The 18,163-nt window shown below is 49.7% G+C and overlaps 1 protein-coding gene across 1 annotated transcript; it reads right to left on the reverse strand.

Annotated features, from left to right (window-relative positions):
- Window positions 1-690: 690 nt before the first annotated feature.
- Window positions 691-17,609, reverse strand: pik3r1 (phosphoinositide-3-kinase, regulatory subunit 1 (alpha)). The gene is made up of 15 exons (XM_068752554.1): window positions 17,370-17,609; window positions 15,590-16,176; window positions 9,451-9,543; window positions 9,282-9,356; window positions 8,980-9,111; window positions 8,321-8,522; window positions 7,951-8,033; window positions 4,752-4,953; window positions 4,476-4,656; window positions 4,261-4,386; window positions 4,048-4,190; window positions 3,802-3,978; window positions 3,648-3,722; window positions 3,373-3,543; window positions 691-3,183 (listed from the first exon to the last, which is right to left on the reverse strand). The coding sequence occupies exons 2-15, from the start codon at window positions 15,924-15,926 to the stop codon at window positions 2,994-2,996; spliced, it is 2,187 nt and encodes a 728-aa protein (XP_068608655.1). The 5' UTR covers window positions 15,927-16,176; window positions 17,370-17,609; the 3' UTR covers window positions 691-2,993.
- Window positions 17,610-18,163: the final 554 nt, after the last annotated feature.

Consider the following 18,163-nt stretch of genomic DNA (forward strand, 5'->3'; position numbering starts at 1 on the left):
ATGTTTTTCTTGTGCAGTTTTTCCAGGCAGTGAAAGCGTTATGGGTGTTGAAAGAATATAATCGTGTTCTCTGTTGGCGATTTGAGAGTGTTTCATCCTACTTTGCATGGATTATGTATTACCGGTAGTTTCAAATGTGATTTCCAAAAATCAGGCAGAATATTTTCTAACCGTGAAACATTAAACATGAGAATTTCTTTGTGCAAGTTAGTAAGAGTAGCTAGCATTAATTTTGCTGTATAGTTCAAGCCGTAAAGACTGAATGGAGCTGAGCGTAGAAGACATCGATTGGTTCTAAACAGCAGTGGACGTCCATTATTATTATTTTTTTTTGCATCAACTTGTTCCCTTCAAACGAGGAGGCGTACCGGCCTCAAGGCCCCGGGTGCCATTGATAAAACCGGTTTGTGTTCCAGAGAATGCGCGTCGCATGCCCTGCAGCACGCTAGCAGGAAATGTCAAGTCTTTCTCTGAACCAGGTCAAAGACATTTATTCGTGACGCGTCAAGTTCTAATGCTAATGTGTTCGCGATGCTATCTGGGTATTAGCTTTGTGTAACCCTAACCCTTTATCAGGCACAAACCTCGAACAGAGCCCAAGACGCATAGTAGGCGGCCATCTGTCTTGACCGGTTGGTTTAGCGGATCACCTTCCTGTAGTGCGCTAGCATGAATCATCCAAGTCCAAACTGGTTTCTTAAGAAGTGTTTTATTTTTTTATTTTTTTTAACAAAGCCCAATACAGATGTTAAGCAAAACTTGGGTGAACACTGGTAAATCTCAATCCAATCATCATCATCATCTCTGGGAACATCCACAAGAAGATGTGCATTAGATTAAAAAAAAACACTAAAATAATCACAGCTCTAGGGTTTGGGCCACAGAAAACATAACGGTAGATATCCAAGAACTATAAAAAAAATAAAATAATTCTGACTAAGAAACGAGGTGTTCAAGTCAGCAGCTTTTGAAAGAGGAATAATTTAATAAAGTAAATGTCAGATTTAACATCCTGGACATTGGCTTTGAGGGAACCAATTAAAGGATAAATGTTTTTAAGCTAAACTTTTAGTGTTGGATGAATATTCGGTCAAAAAAAAAAAAAAAACCACATTGTACACTTTGAACTGTGTCCAGTAGCTTGTTTGGGCCTTAATGCAATCCTGACCTGAGTGGGTTCAGGACACGAAATTAATGATTAAATAAGATGAACGATGCTTTCAGTGTTTGTTTTTTTAAACGCGACATTGAATGTCTCGTTTATTTTGTTAGCCCGCTTGAACACAAGACGACCTATTTTTCCAGGAGACGAGATAAGAGTCGATCCATTTGATAGGTCGACAAGGGAACGTGTCGAGGAGGGGGGGGGGGGGGGGGGGGGGGGGTAAAAGTACCACATGTAAACCCTTTATCAGCAGGTAGCGCTAGGGTTAAACAATCAATCATTTCAACCATCTAGTTTAGTCGTCTGACAAATCGGTTGGAGGCTGGAAAGCTTTCTTTGATATATTCTCCAGTGTCAGTCCACCGGTTTCACTGGACTTCAACTGAATCTGAACTTACAGACGGATCTGAAATGAGCCGATCCACCTACGTAAACAGTGATTTTCTGATACAGAAAAATACTAAGTGGACAATGCATATTGATCTCTAACAACGTCCAATGGTTGAGAAACACCAGTTCTGCTTTGATATATTCTCACGTGGGAACATGTATCTTTTATAACAAAATAAATCTATGCTGCTGTTTCCGTGGTGATGGCCGGACGGGTTCGCACAACCCCGCCGCTCCGTGCGCCGAGGCCGGACTCTGTGAGAAACTCGTGACCGAAGCGACTCAAACACTCGAAAGGCTCTGCCTGAGAAGAAGTTTGACGTGACGACGAAGACCAATGAAACGCTCATCTGTCCACCAGCTGTTAAAGTCATCTATAATAAAGTGTACGTTGCTATTATTATCATCTTTTAAAAATCGTAAGCAGGTTCTTTATCGTCTTGGCATTTCGACGTTAGAAATCCTGTCGGATATTCGCACAGGAAAGGAGACTTTCTCCAAGCAATAAAAACAAGCTTATATTATCGGGTGCGACAGAATAAAACACGATTCTGAAGGAGTAATGGAGAGAATTGCATAGCGGATCAGAACGTGACTAAACGGGAACCGATCTTTTTTTTGGTACGGCGCACGCTGCACGCTTTCACATATGTACATGAAACACGAAACCCATTCATGGTTTCACCTGCCCACGGTAAGTATCGCGTTAGCTTCGGCGCTATAATGCTCGACAGTGAGGAGGCGGGGTTTGGACGCGTTGTCCTCGCCGCTCTCCCAATAAAAGTCCAAAGGAGTCTCTCCGAGAAAGAAATTAAACTTTGTTTAAAAAGTGCCATTTTGCTACATTTATTAGCCGACTCGTCGTCGGCGACCGAACGGTTAACACAAATAAACGTGCCTCCCCTCCCCCGCCCCGATTTCTCTGTTTCCTGATTCTATGAGTTTTGGTCACATGGACAATCACGCACCACCACGTACGCAAACAGTTGTGCAGAAACACACACACGCACACACACACGCACACACACACACACACACACGCACACACACACACACACGCACAAGATGACGACGTGAACGGAGAAACAAAAGTTGTGGCCGGCGGGTATCGATCCATTTGAAGGGTTTCTCTGCTGGGATTCGACATTCCCGGCTGGTAAAGCTTAGAGAGAGCGAGAACAAGCACCGTTGGGAAAACGCCTCGGCTCCTGCTCGATTCTCTGCTCCCGAAAAAAAAACAAATCTACATTCAGGCTTGCGGTCACGGAAAGTCTCTGAAAGGTTTTCAGGCTCCGCCGCGTCTTTCTCCTCCGATAACGAGTCCGAGCCCGACAGGCGGAGCTTTAAAAAAAATCACAATCCAAGGAGGCGCGTCTCCGTCCGTCTCCCACTCCCAGGAGGCCTTCATCCTTGTGCCCGTTTGGACCCGCCCAGGTCCTCACCGTCTCTGCTGGCCGTTGACCGGGTACGCTAGCGTCACATTCAGAGAGTCGTTGTGCTGGACCAAAGACGTGTGCTGGTAGTGAAGTACGAGTTCTTTTAGCGAGCTGTAGAGGTTGTACGGCTCGGCGAAGCCGTAACCTGAGGGGGTCTTGTTGATGACGCAGTGCTTCACCTCGCCGTCCACGCTGCGAAGAGGAAGAGGAGGAAGACAGCGGTCAGTTTGTTGCGAGTCTGCAGGAACGCCGCTCGCTTCTCTGCGGGCTAGAAACGACTCGGTTTTTACGAGTCCTTCGTTGCATTCGAGACAAACTGCAGGCTTTTAAAGGTACAATTCAAACACTTTCAAGCAGCGTGCACAGGAAGCGGACACGTACACAACGCTGCAGGCGTAGCATCCCGCTTTGCTGCTCTCTCGAACCAGGAATGTTCCGTCTCTCTTGCTCTGGAGAAGCGCCTCCGCTTGTTGCCGCTTGATGTTGCCCATCTTCCAGGACCGCTCGTCGTGGTGAGGAAGGTCCTCGTCGTCGTCCACCATCGAATATTGACTGCAAAGGCATCAAAGATAACTCGAATGAGTTCCGAGCTCAAAGTCGTCTTCTCCGAATCGACGTGCCGAAAGCAAAAACGCTTTTTAAAGAGGGGGACTCACTCTTCGGTGTTCTCGTTCTTGATTCCGAGCCACTCGTTGAGCTTCTTCTGTCTGACTCCCTTCTGGGTCAGCCACCTGATGACGGAGGCGAGCAGAAAGCGGGTCAGAACCGTTCCGATTGGCTCTCCTGGGGGGGGGGAGTCGCCGTACTTACGTGAAATACTGGTCTCTGGTCTTCCGGAGCTGGATGAGATCCGGCTTGATGCTGTTCATCCTCTTGTCGATCTCTCTGTAATCCGCCGCCTGCTTCTTCAGATCTTCCTCCAGGCGGCGCTTGCTGTCCACGATCTCGCTGATCCGCGACTTTAACTTCTCATAGTTGCTCTTGATCCTGAAGGCGATGGAGGATGAGTGTATTTCTGACATTTTGACCAGCGTTTCCCCGCCGGGCCGCCCTTACCTCTGGATCTCCTTGTCGTTTCCTTCCCTCCTGAACTTCTCGATGTACTCCTTGCTGTACCGCTCTTGCGTTTGGCATTGCTCGTCGAATATCTTTATGGTTTCGTTAAAAGCCTCGATGGCCGTTCTTTTCATTTGGATTTCCTGGAGGCGGAGGCGCAGCGTTAGCGCACGCGCTCGAGGGTTCCCGACGGTTCCTGCGGGCGCTGCTCACCTGTGACGTTCTGGTGTACTCTTCGTACAGACGGTCGTACTCTTTGTTCTTCTCTTGGTACTGCTGGTGGTATTCGCAGAGCTTCCGCCCCACAGCTTCGATGTTGTCTTCTTTCACCACCTGATCCTGAGGGAGAGAGCCGAGGCGGGAGCGTTGAAGGTGGGGGGCCCCGCTGGAACGTGGAGGCTGCGAGGGGGGGGGGGGGGGGGTCTCACCTGCTGGTGCTTGGAGACCGGGAACAGCAGCTTGACGTCCAGCTTGGCGTTGTACTGCGCCAGCGACTCGTTGCGATAGTGGTTGATGAGCTCGACGACGGAGCCGAAGGTCAGCGGGTCCGAGAAGCCGTACTGCCCGTCCTGGTGGAATATTTTAATCAGCTTGTTGTTTCCTCCTTTCCTAGAGACGAAACCAAAAACATTTTTACATGAAGCGGCAAATCCGGTTGAGAACAAGAGACGGTGGGATCAAAGAAACGCCGGGAAGGCGCTCACCTCAGAGTCAGCGTGTAATCCCCGTGCATTTTCGTAGAGGCGTCCCGCACCAGGAACGTACCGTCCGCGGTGTCCCTCAGTTTCTCGTTGACCTCCTCCCTCGAGATGTCCCCCCAGTACCATTCGGCGTCTTGCAGAGCCATGTTGTTGTTCATACCGTTGTTCGTCACTGACGTGGGTTTGGGTGGCTTCGGAGGTAGAGCTGAGAGAGGAGAGGATGGAAATGTGATTCTCCACGCCAGAGAGGCTCTCAAGGCCCCCCCCCCCATTCATTATAAATAGGCCGTCAGGAGAGGCGGCGGGAGGGGAAATGAACCGTGAGTCAGGGAGGACGATCTTCATTCAGGGAAGAGTCGGTCTAATCCCGGCTACAAACGGCACGGATAAGATGTAGCTAGCTGAAAGACGGAGGCGGCAGATAATCAATCGCCTCCGACGTCTAATCAAAGCATCACATCCCGTCACCGTGGTGATTTATTCTGAAATGAGATTCTTGCTGCCGCCGAAAGCCTTCGAGTGCAGCGGGTGAAGGTAGCCGTCTATTTTTAACCCGCTGGTCTGCACTGCCTTTGCCCCCCCCCCTGCTTTAACACGATTTCTGCTTCATTGAAACCGATTCCTCCGTTTGCCGCTAGCAGACACGTGACGCGGCAGAAGACGACGAAAAAAGCAGAGGTTTCGTATTTGTGCGAGATTTATCCGGACCTTCTTCTGATGGGATCCGATTCTGCTCCACGTTACTAGAAATGAGTTCCGACAATCATGTGGACAAACCAGTCCGGACCGTTTGGCAGCAGGGAGCCGGCACGCGTGACTCAGTGCGAAAGAGCTCCCTGAGCAGGAACGAAAAACTGTTGTTTTTAACTACCCCCCCCCCCCCAAACGTTAGCGATTAACGGCAGCCTGCTCGGTAACGCGTTACATCACCTACCGCGGCCAATCACGCGGGGGGGTCTGCCGTCAACCACTCCTGCGTCTTTCACTCCCCGACATGGATGAGGTCATTCTGAAAGACCGTCGGCGTTTATATTCCTGCATCAGTTCGTGGAAACGCTGCGGCAAAACTGAAACGAAGCCGTCGCATCCATCTTAAACGCTAACGTGCAGCGGAGGAGGAGGAGGAAGAGGAGGAAGAGGAGGGGGGGAAAGAAAGGACATGCAGCCTGCTTCCATGCTTCTCCTCTGCCGTCCCTCTCTCTCTCTCTCCGGCCGCCCGTCCTCCTGCAGGTTTGCTCGGCCCCTCCTCTCCCGTGTGTCGCGAGGAGCTTTTAGCCCGTCCCCCTTCTGGCGCTCAGACAAAGCCGGCTCTGCTGCAGCAGCACGTTCGCAGCTACGTTCTAAAGCCCGGCGGCCGCAGCTCGCAAATACGCCCGTAATCCCACGGCGTGAAACGCGGCGCGACACAGATAGCTCCCCCCCCCCCCCGTTTTCTAAGCGACATTTAAATAGACCCAGTTCTCGGTAAACCAGAACACGTTAAGCTGGAAAATGAACCGAATTAAATCAAGCCTGTTCCACGACACACTTCACTGCGCTGACGGTTGAACATTAAGTCCACACCGAGAAACCTTCAACATTTCACGGCGAGTCTCCAGGGACGACCTTTCACTCTGCGGTCCTTTACCTTTACTTTACTCCCAAACAAACAAAAATAAAACGGAAAGAGACCCAGGCCGTCAAAAACTTACGTTGCAAGTTGTGCATATTTCGAGTCAAAAATCTCTCCTCTGCAGCTTCGTTCTTATTCCTTACAGGTAAATTAAATCCAGCTCGCGAGCCGACTCCCCGTCCTCCGGTAAGGCTCCATATCATAGTTCAGAGAGTCCGGGCGAGCTCAAACAGATCCAGGTAAGCCGCCGGCCTGGAGGCGGGGGCGGCGTGCAGGCGGGTCGCTAACGATTAGCGGTTGCTGCCGGTTCTGTGAGCAGCCACTTGTGCCAGCCGGTGTATGTATATGTGGGAGTGTCTCCCTCTCTTTGGTCACTCCCTCTCTCCCTCCCTCTCTCTGTTTGTAAAGGAGGAGGGCAGGAGGTATTCAGTCTTATGATTAATTTGCAAAGTTTCAAATATTTGCCGAGCTGGGCACTTTGAGGCAGGGCGGACATGTGGAGATCCAGGAGGTGCTGAAGGAGGAGGAGGAGGAGGAGGAGGAAGGGGAGAGCGGCTCTAGAAACTGGAAGCAGCTCTCGGCTAACAAGAAGCGCTCTGTGGAACAGGCCGACTTTCCAGCCAACCAAATCTAAGTGGGCCTTTTGTCGCCGACTTAAAATAGTCCGGCAGTAACTGGGAGGAGGCGACCGGGTCGGGTCGCTCACGGGGACACATGGACATTCTCTGCATACGTGTTGACACAGCGGGCTCGTCTGTCTTCTGGAGCCCGTCGTGATCCTAGAAGTCGTGCGACTGAACACCTCAGGCCTCGTTTGTAAAGAACAAAATGGCCTGGGGGGGGGGGCATCAGATCCCGGCATTATATAACGCATCGCACCAACGACGGTACACGGATCCCACTGGAGAAGTCTGCGTGTGAAGAAGAAGAACTCTAGCGGTTCGTGCCCATCCACCCACATCCGTCGCCATGTTTCTCCCGCAGGTGTAAATACCGACAGCTGAGCGCTCATGCACAGGAACATTATAAATAGCCCCAACAGGTAATAAAATGTCTAATCCAGCGACGGAGCTTCTAACCCGACCTGTAAAAACATGGCTGCCACGCAACGTGCCGCGCCGCACGCCAGATCAAAGCAGCCGCCGCCGCCATGAGAAACGGACTTTGTGCGGCTCCGCCTTTAACATAAACCCGACTGCAAACATCAAAAGAGGAGGAAAGCAGTTTATTCTTTCTTTCTTTGCAGCTTCCAGGTTCATGGCGTTTAGCTCTAAATAATCTCTGCTCAGTTTATTAACTGCAGGAGATACAAATCTCCAAGGAGCTGTTCCACAATCCTTAAAAAAAAAGTGCTAAACTTTATCGAAAATGCATCGGTCTTACGCAACAAAGCAGGAAGTGTGTCGTGACAAGAGCATGAATGAATAGCGGCCGTGTGCTTCAGCCGTGTGCGTATTCAGCTGCTGTCTCAACGCCGTTCTCGGGCCTCCCAGCGCTCAGTTCAGGTTCTGCAGAACACGTCTGCGACAGGTTCCACAGAGAACCTCCCCACGAGAGAACCTCGGCGTGTAGCGTGTAGCAGCGACGTACCTGGAGCCGCCTGACTTTCGCTCCATTCGCTGGACACCAGAACCTCGATGATCTTGATGTGAGCGTCCAAGCTGGGCTCACAACTGTGGAGAGATCGGGGGGGGGGGGGGGGGGGGGGGACACGGGACTTAAATGAAATCCGTTCTGAAGCTCAAGTGACAGTCCCTGCTGCTTGAAATCAGACGGTAATTCAGGCTTAACCGCTTTAATTGCTCAGCACAGCTGGTAAGTAGAAAAGCTCCAACCTATATCCGTGTATAGCTGAAAGCCACGAGCGCCTGACAGGCTGTGTGTGTGTGTGTGTGTGCGTGCGTGCATGACTGAGCCCGTCTATCTTTGAGAGGCACGACCGGCGGCCGGCGACACCCACCTCGCAGCCTGCTGTCTGAAAAACACCGGGCTGAAGATCTCGCCCAGGGCTCTGGCACCCAGCAGGTTCTTGGAGGAGTTTTGGCACACCTTAGAGAAATGCCTTAGGAGAAAGTGGAGCGTCAGCCAGTACTGGGGGGGCAGGCTCGGGGTGCTGGCGACGCGACGCAGCAGCTGGGCGCATTCCTCAGGATTCACCGCCTCTGTTGAAAACGAAGCGAAGTCGGTGAGAACGACGGAGGCCAGAGAAAGAAAGGAAAGAAACAAACGGGCGGAGAGGCAGGAAAAAAACAAATCTCAAAGGTGCAGGTACGTCTAGAAACCGCAAGATGTGAGGTTGGAAAGACCCGTAAAGTACATCGGCAGGCGATTGGCTGCTCGGAGACGAGCTTGCCGACTCGTGTGAGTTCCTGTCAACCACAGATATCCTGTTTCTGCAGCGCTGCAGAACAGCGTGAGAATTCTGTCTGTCTCTCGCAGCAGAGGAAGCAGGACAGACGGAGGGAAAGACACACGTCAGAGACGGCGACAAAACGCGCTCTCCAGAGAGCAGAAACAACCACAGAGACCGAAAACACGACTGCAGGGAAGTGACTTCCGGGGGTTTCGTGTTGAAAGTACTGAATGTTCGGCGACTGGTTCGCACGCCGGCGGTCTCACCTTTGGCCGCGTGGACCAGCTGAGCTTGTATCGCGACGGGGACGACGGGCTGGGGGAGATCCTGCAGGTACCGGCGCAGACCGTCACACAGGACCGGCAGCTCCAACTGATCCAGGTCTGCCGAGGGAGGATCTGGAGCGCAGAGCAGCACAGAGTCGTCAGACGCGATGTCGATTCACGGTTTTGTTTTGTTTTACACAATCTGTGTGAGGCTTCCTCTTTCTTTATCCGTCTCTGCTGTTCAAGTACAAGTTAATACCCGCTGGTTACGGATGGTCTAAAATAAATAATAAAATACTTACCACAATCAAAACACTGTCTGACTTCCAGCCCCCCACCGGCGGTAAACGCTCGATACAAGCTGGGGTTCTCCAGCCCTGAAGTTGATCAGAAAACACTGATCAATATTCACAAACGCTCACCTCGACGTTCAGAACCGCCCCAAAGCCGCGACGGTCCTTCCAGGCTCACCTTTCCTCTCGATGGCTTCCAGCAGTCTGGCCAGAACCGGCGGCGACGTCTCCGGGAGGGAAAACTGCTCCGTCAAGTCCAGCAGACCGAAGCCTGGAGGAGAAAGATGGTTAGAAGAGACCCGCGTTGGTGTTTCCTGAGATGTTAGGCCCGTAAAGCATCAGAAGATGATACGACAGGCGTCTAAATAAACGGTGACGCGGCATTAAACGGCATCTCCGTGTCGGTGTGACATTAAATGGTGAAATTCAGCCGTACCACCAGATCCTGATTGGGTGACATGACTTAAAAAACTACTCAGAACTTCAAAGAACTACCTTCAGAAGTAAAAAGGAAAAAAAGTGAGTATTCATGGCAGACCGACTCAAGAACAGGAGGTGTGGGGGCAGTAAAGTTGAGGTTTGGTCGACCGAGGAACTAAGCAAATACGCTGTGATACAAGGTAAGCCAGATCCGAGTTCTCCCTCCTCCTTCCCTTCAGAACTTTGCATCCAGGTGTGGACATGAAAGGGCAAAGGGGCTGGCAGGGATTTTATTTGGATTTGCAAAGGCGTATTTGGAGAAGGATCTTTTCTGAAAGGCGCGTCTGTTCCACGACGAGTCTGCCGTTTCAAAATGTTGAGAAACTATGAATGGAACCCTTTTCTAGCAACCGTATTTTATTTTTCTTCCAGCCTTCAAAATTATTGCAGTTTTTTTTTTTTTTAACTGGGCATTAAAGCGGGCACCTACTGATGCATGCATGCCGGTTATTACCCAGGAACTGCCCTCTACCACCACAGAGTGTTCAACCAGCCAAATAATGGAGCGCTTCATCCAAACACACGTCCCCTCCTTGGCCGGCGCGGCGCACGGGCTGGCACGCCGAGCGTAAAGGAAATGGCTTTCCAAAGTTCTCCAAACCACAGAACAAAACAAAACCCGGTGCAGGACAACTCGTCATCTGGAACGCATTATTGGAACTGCGAGGCAGGATGGGGAGGGGGGGGGGGGTTCTCAGAAGCAGTGAACTCCGAGATGGAACACCAGAGTTTCCCTAAATAGAGATCAAGCGGCCATCGCACACCTTGGAGGTGTAACCTTTCTGTCAGACAAGATATCCAACACGACCGCTGCCATCCTCCGCCCAACCGTTTCTGAGAAGCTGGGCTCATAAACTCAAGTTAAATTTAACCCCCCCCCCCCCCACCCTGCCACACAATGTCATCTATGAAAATGACAGACTGCAATAACCTGAGGGAGGCGGAACCTTTCTGACGAGGATTCGGGTTTTAAATGCAGAATTTAGCCGTAATCTTCACCGGAGCTAAAGAGCAACGTTCCGTACGACGCCCAACACGTCTTCAGAGCGGTCTGTGAGTTTGTGTAAACAGCGCAACCTCGTTTCATGAATCTAACCCGCTCTTCGAGTCCGTTGGTGAAAATCCAGTCAATCAGATCTCCAGCCCCAGAAACACTGGTTTAAAACCTTTTTATGGGTTTATGTGTGCCAAAGATATAGAAAGGAACTATAGTAGCAATTTTAACTTTATTTGGAGCCATAATGAAGGTAAATGTAACAAAAAAAGGAAGAAGAAACAAGGGCAGCACGGCGGGTACACTCATCCGAGTCCAAATGTGTTCCTACTTTGTGCTTGTAAACCGATTTGTTCGTGGACTGACGTTCCACTGGAAAGCTCGATTTGCGTGACACTGGGTCACCTGGAGATAGAGTTGCTTCTCGGTACTGTCAACGATGTAATCTTTTCAGCACTGATGGAATTGCATCGGGTCGCAGACATGTTTGGAGCGATCGGTGATGATTTCGGAGACGCCTTGGCTCGAGATGAAACCACCAGCATGTCCAGACTGGCCACCAAACACCCGGACTAATAAATAAATAAAGGATAGTCCTTGGTGGAGCGCATAGCGGCGCCAAGGCCGAACTTCTCATGCGTCCGTTTCGCCTGCCAAGGCTTTTACCCGTGCCAAGAACACACTATGGCGGATTCATGCACATCTGCAAACTTCAAATAGGATAAACGGGCTTTTCTGAAAAGTACCGACTTCAGAAACGTCCTCCCTGAAACGCTGCAGCATAAAAACGTGATGCATTACTGCCGTCTCCAGAACAGCTGGAGGACAGCAAACATCATGAGACTGCTCAGACATCCAATGGGGTGGGGGGGGGGGGGGGGGTTCTGAGGCAGGAGGGCAAGGAGACAGAGGCCCCCTTTGTACATGTCTCTGCAAGCCTGCATGTTTGGCAGACCTTTTCATGATAATCCAAAGCCACAGTCAGCTAGTCAACTGCGGGTCGAGGAAGTCGACTCAGCTGCCACTGGAGCTCCTGTGGTGTGTGTGTGTGTGTGTGTGTGTGTGTGTTGGGGGGGGGGGGGGGGATCTTGCCGGCTCAAACGGTATGTCTGAAACGAACAGACTGCAGACTGTGGGCAGGACGGGGCCGGGGCACCACTAAAGATAGCACACACTTCGGTTAAATTTAGAGTCTGCTCAAGTAACCAGCATCTCCAGGTTATACGTCGCTCCTCGTCTGAAAAGGAGGCGCAGCAGTAAGACTGTATGAGCCACGGAAAGTACGGCGCATCACGGCGCATGCGACGGCACGTTGCACTGCAGAATGCATCGCACATCATGGTGCTAAAAGTGCAAAGGTCAATCACCTGAAGGATGAAGGTGAGAAACCGAACTTTACGCAGAGCTTCAACAACAGATGTAAAAAAAGAAAAACTAAAAGAAGTGCTAGCATGCTGAAACATGTCAGTGTTGTATCAGAGAATGAAAGGGCAAGGCAATGTCTCCCCCTGGAGGAGCTCAGGTGGTACTGCAAAAGAAGAGGAGCAACCAATGAGGAGCTTGTTGCTACAGCCGGACACTTAACCCCATGAGGCCCTCACACTCTCACACACATTCACACACACTCACACACACACACACACACACACACACACACACAAAACTAATGTCAGTCCTGGACTATTGAGAAATATCAGATAAGATTCAGCCGAGGTTCTGTCAAAAGGGTTTCAATTACAATCAGGAAAAAGAGAAGCAGTCCGAGCGTTCCCCTTTCTGTAAAATATTACCGACTCTTCCGCCAGACGGCCTCTAGAGACGCCGAACACGTTCCTTCCTTCTATCGAGTTTTGCGGAACAAACTCAAAGGAGGAATTGTTTTGCCCCCACCTTGTCAAATACATCACATATCTGGAATAGCTCCTCTGTTTCTGGACATTGTGTTCCTCCCTAATCTCACCTGTGTCTCCCTGCGCTCATGTCTGACTTCCCTAATCCTGCTAACAGACGTGCTCCGACTCCAGTAAAGAAGATTTGCGATTCAGACTGCAGACTCGGCACAAGCGGTCACGCAGTCAGTCCTTTTTATTTTAAAACTATCCTAATGTGGGACTGTTCAGATTTAAATATGGGCAAAAATCCGGATTAAACCAAAGGTGGGTGCTAATCCAGGTGAACAAATCTTCACATGCTTTTGTTACGATTGAAACGAGATGAATCTGTTTTGCCATTTTGGCTCGAGACTAACAATATTCCACAAGCAGCGTGAAAAAGATGAAAATAACTCCTCTGTGACGACGGTCCCGTGTCGGAAACTATGACAAGCCAAAAATATATCTTATTCCACCTCGAGTCTGACGCGGGCAGACAGTGGATCTGCATCTGATGCTCTCCACACCCCTGATCAATACTGACAACGCTAAAGATTGATATCCATTGCCACTGCTTAACACTTTTAAAGCCTCGCACCGGCAGCACCAGCACCGCTCAGGAGGACGCCGGCGGTCCTATTCAGCGTGCGACCGTTTATTGTCCGGTTGCATTGTGCAGCAGGTCACCGCTATCAGCACTTAGCACAATACCGATGCATCCCAAAACTACAAATCAGTCCACCGTGCAGTCTGCGTGAAACCCCGTCCGCCAGAGTGCCAGCATTCCTGCCGCCGCTGCCTCTAGCCCCACAGACGAACGCCACAGCAGGACCGTCGTCGTCTAAAAAGGTGGAGGACACGGACACCAAGGTGAAAGCAAAACTACTGTCAATCTGGAGCGATGCAGAGTATTCTCCAGGCAAAATGCTTTTCCCACAGCCTCAAATGTTCCGGATAGTTAGCGTACTGTGCAAATATACACGCCCGCAACTCATCTGGTACATTTACAATTTAGCAACCAAGAGCTTTACAATCACGCGGAGCTGCGCGCGTCGCAGGAGAGATGAAAACACGAGGCTCAGACGCCGAAGAGGAGATGCCCGATGGCGTGGAATATTTCCCTTAAACAAGACTGAGCATGCACGCCGAACCTTGCGAGAGCACGTAGCGCAACGAGCAGTTATTCACACCTTTCTCTCAATAGCTTAGAGTTATGCTCGCCCAGAGAGGTCTGCTGGGAGATAAAGAGTATTTACAGTGGAGAAGAAACAGCCAGCATTTACCCAGAAAGCACTGCGGCCTCAAATAGGAGACTATTCAACGTGGGTTTTTTTTTTTTTTTTTACTTTGGGGTGCAAATATGTGGAAGTGTTGGTATCAAGCATGAGATCGGATGAGAAAATTAGCTGAAGCTACACGTTTTATTCTAGGAATTTCATTCCGCAGGGCCGCTTCCCCTGGCGGGCCCAGACACATGTATATTCTCCCAACTGAGAGGCCAGGAAAAGGAGCAGCATTTAAGAAGAAGAAGCCGAGAGCTGGAATGAGGCGGAACAGTTTCCCAGCCTAACCCTCTTCTCTCTCTCTCTTAACCCCGTCCACATCTGCTGCACTCATGTAAACCCCTGCGGTTCAGGCCTCTTTTCAAACTTCCATTCTCCACCTCTTTTCCCCTCGACCAGAGCTGACTGTAGGACTATCAAAACATTTAAAAAAAGAGAGAGAGAGAGCGATGAGGGGGAGGAAGGGAGTGAGATCCCTTGGTGGTGGTGGGCAATAAATCAAAAATACTCTGGAAGCAACAGGAACCCAGCCTCCATCCCAGAACCCTCAGCGTCTCTTCAAAGGACCCCGCCCTGTTTTAACCCCTCGACCGACACCGTCCTTAGCACCAACCTTTTAGCAAGCACAGGGGCTCTCTCTCTCCTTTAGCCACAACCTCAGGGTCCCTCCCCCGCTATACGTCCGTCTCAAAAGCACCAGGACACAGAGACTTTTCTTCTACCGGTGCTACATTCACACTCGCTCCGGGCCCAGGACTGCCACTCAACCACAACACAGCCATTCAACACATGCCCCCCCCCCCCCCACACACACACACACACTTCATGCAGCTCCTCGCTCGCCCTGCAAACCACAGCAAAGAATTTCACAATCTAACCACAAAACCTGGCAAACGCAGCTGCTCTTTAGGTGAGCAGGAAGCTTTCAGCGCACATTCACGCAAGCCGCAGCGTCTTTAAAAAGATGCACGTTTTAATTGCAGCACATAGTTGTGGCCTGAGCAGTAACACTGAATGAGGGTAAATGTTTTACAAGCACCCATTTTGAAATTCACGGAAACTTGCAAACATAGGGACAAAGCAATCTGCTAAATACACCCTACACTCGCTATAAAAAATAAGTACAACGACAGCAGAACTTCTGGCTCAAAGACGCCATTTACAGACCAACTCGATAAAGTCGTTACAATATTGTATATTTAGATTCACCTTAGGCAATTAAAAAAAAAGACACAATGTGCCTTAAGTTCACAGTAATCAAATCATCATTCACAACTTTGACAAGGGAATTCTATTCCCTTAAGATGCGAGTTTGTGGAAAAACACAGATGACACCCACTGGTAACGTACGGCCGGCACAAGATGCTCGGGCGTACGATGGCCTGGACTCGAGGCCGCCTTTGTCCTCCGGGACAGAGCTTTACATTCAGCGCAGCTGGACGGCAAAGGGCAGAGCAACTTGTCGTCAAAGACGGGGGGAAATAAGCGCTTTCCTCAGTTTGTTAAGTCCAATCCGAACCGGTAAACGGATGGCAGGGTTCAGGACACGACTAAAAAACTAAGTGTGTGTTTGTTTTGTTGGTATCATCTTCTGTTTGAGAGAATAAAAACGAATTAACCAACTGATAAAAACAGTGTCGGATGCAGCCCATCTCGTCGCACAGTTCAGCGGTCTAATTGTAAACTCACCTTGCTCGGAATCAGAGTCCGTCTCCGCCTTGAAGGCGCCCGGGGCCACAGGTAAGGGTCTGAGGGGCCTCGGCTTGGGCGTGGGTGGCGAGATCCACTTCTTCCCGATGAACTCAACATATGTCCCGGGGAAGTCCCCCTTTTCCTGAGTGGTTTCATTGAAGCCTGGTAGCCAGCCGATCTCTTCCGGCCTCTGTTCCAGCCCGTCGGTGTAGCCGAGAGCCAACAGAGCTCCTTTGCTTACCAGCAGCGTATCCCCCACATGCAGATCAATGTCCTCCTCCCTCTCCTTCTTGTAGTCATACAGCGCTCTGTACTGATACCCTTCAGCACTCATGTTGATCACGTCGTCAAAAAAGGGTCTTCTTCGGAAGGAGAGCTTCAACTAAGCGGTTACTCTTCGGACCTCCAGGCGCACATTTGACGGATGCTCAGATGGTGGTCGTCCGACGATGTCTAGCTTTTCTTCATTCTCTCACAGTTTCTCTCTCTTCCGAATGAGTTCCGGTTCTCTTGGTGCGTCCCCACGCAGTGTGCACCCATCAATAAAAGGCCTGCAGCTGTGATCTTGAGAATTCTGATCAGCACTGTAAAGACGAGATAGACGGGATAGTCGATTATCACATATTGCGTAAGACAATTCTATCGTAAAAATGGCATATAAAAATGATTGTGGATTCTGTCCTGCAGATACACATTTAACTATTATAAAGTGTGCCTCGTATTCCAGCCTAGTTGATTGTTTCAGCATCTGTTTTACTGCCTTTATCACATTATCATTATGGCACACGCCAAATCAAATATTTGCGACGTTTTAAATGAAATGGAACAAAGTTTTATGTCGTTATACAGTCTGTGTAATTGTATAATTTACCATTCTTATCAGCCGTATATAAAAGACCATCTAGAACCCAACATATTTGTTTTTTTAACGGTATGCTAACCGTGTCGTGCCGTTTAGCCGACATATGGCTGCTAACATTAGCATTGACGGCTTTCACTCACTCGCCGTTACGTAAACTCGAAAGGAACCACTTTAATATGTTAGCGTGTACCAAAAAAAAGTGCTTCAATGCGACTTTGTGGATTTTAAAAACATTTGCGAGCCGTTTTCTCCAAGTTTGAGAGAGCCCAACTTCGTAGAGTTCACCTCACGGTGCACGGAAAAAAAAGAAAGAAAGAAAAAATGTCGAAGCTAGCTACGTAGCGTCGGCTTGCTAACGCGTTCCGTTAATAAGCTAGCGTTGGAATTCAGTAGCACTTTAAAGTTCTTAAACCTTTGTAAATAATAAATAATAATAAACTACCCCCCCCCCCCCCCCCCCCCAGGTGAAAAGTTGACAGGTATGCAAGAACGGTCAGGAAAAAAACACGAGTTGACTCGAAGTTATCAAATAACTACGTTGAAGTTTAACCAGAACCTCTTTTAGATTCAACAACATCGCACGTAGCTTGTGAGACGGCGTTTGAACTATCGCTAACGTTTGCTAGCTGGTCCTGGACCAGCACGAGAACATACCCGTCTCTGTCGCACGTAGCTTCTGAGACGGCGTTTGAACTATCGCTAACGTTTGCTAGCTGGTCCTGGACCAGCACGAGAACATACCCGTCTCTGTCGCACGTAGCTTCTGAGACGGCGTTTGAACTATCGCTAACGTTTGCTAGCTGGTCCTGGACCAGCACGAGAACATACCCGTCTCTATCGCACGTAGCTTCTGAGACGGCGTTTGAACTATCGCTAACGTTTGCTAGCTGGTCCTGGACCAGCACGAGAACATACCAGTCTCTGCGTGGAACCCCCGCCCCTCGCAGGCGAATCCGCTTCAGCCCTTCTTCGTGAACAAAACGCGTCCAATTCGTCAAAATCTTCCGAGTCGCGGCGGTATTGTTGATATAAATGCAACCCTAAAGCGATCCTGTACCGGCGCAGTTAAAAAGGCAAATCCTCCGATGGCGTTTAAATCCGGGATAACGAGTAGTACAAAGTGTTACAAGTCTACCGACATAACGGCACCGTCTCCCTGTCCCGAACAAACGCTCCCCTGAACGTCGCCTCTGCGGCCAAGAAGGGGCAAGGCAAATTCCGGCTTCCCATTGGTCAATATTTGTGTCGGTCATAACGCCACTCGATCCCAACCAATCGGATCACAGATACAGACACTCCCCACTTCCATGTACTTTTGCACGCAACATGGAACACTGATGTATATTACATAACTCCCGCACGCAAACCTAACGAAGAACAGTGTTCTTTTCCTTTTTATGGGCTCATTCTATTCCACGGGGATTTTTATTCATTTATTGTTTTGCATCGCCTTATTATTCAGTTTAATATGAAGACTAATGGGATACAGGAAACACACATTCACATGAATGAGTCCTCTCATTAGTCATATTTAATCACAACTGATATTTTTTACTTATGAAAGAGAAGAATCTTCACAACACAGCAGCAGCGGAAATTACTTACTCATTTTATTTTTATTTTTTATAAATCATTACATGTTTTCAGCAAGGAAGGCCCCAGAATCACACAACCACCAGCCTGAAATGCATGACTGTGAATATGGGCGG

This window comes from Brachionichthys hirsutus, chromosome 19 (assembly GCF_040956055.1).
Source record: "Brachionichthys hirsutus isolate HB-005 chromosome 19, CSIRO-AGI_Bhir_v1, whole genome shotgun sequence".
Lineage (NCBI taxonomy): Eukaryota > Metazoa > Chordata > Actinopteri > Lophiiformes > Brachionichthyidae > Brachionichthys > Brachionichthys hirsutus.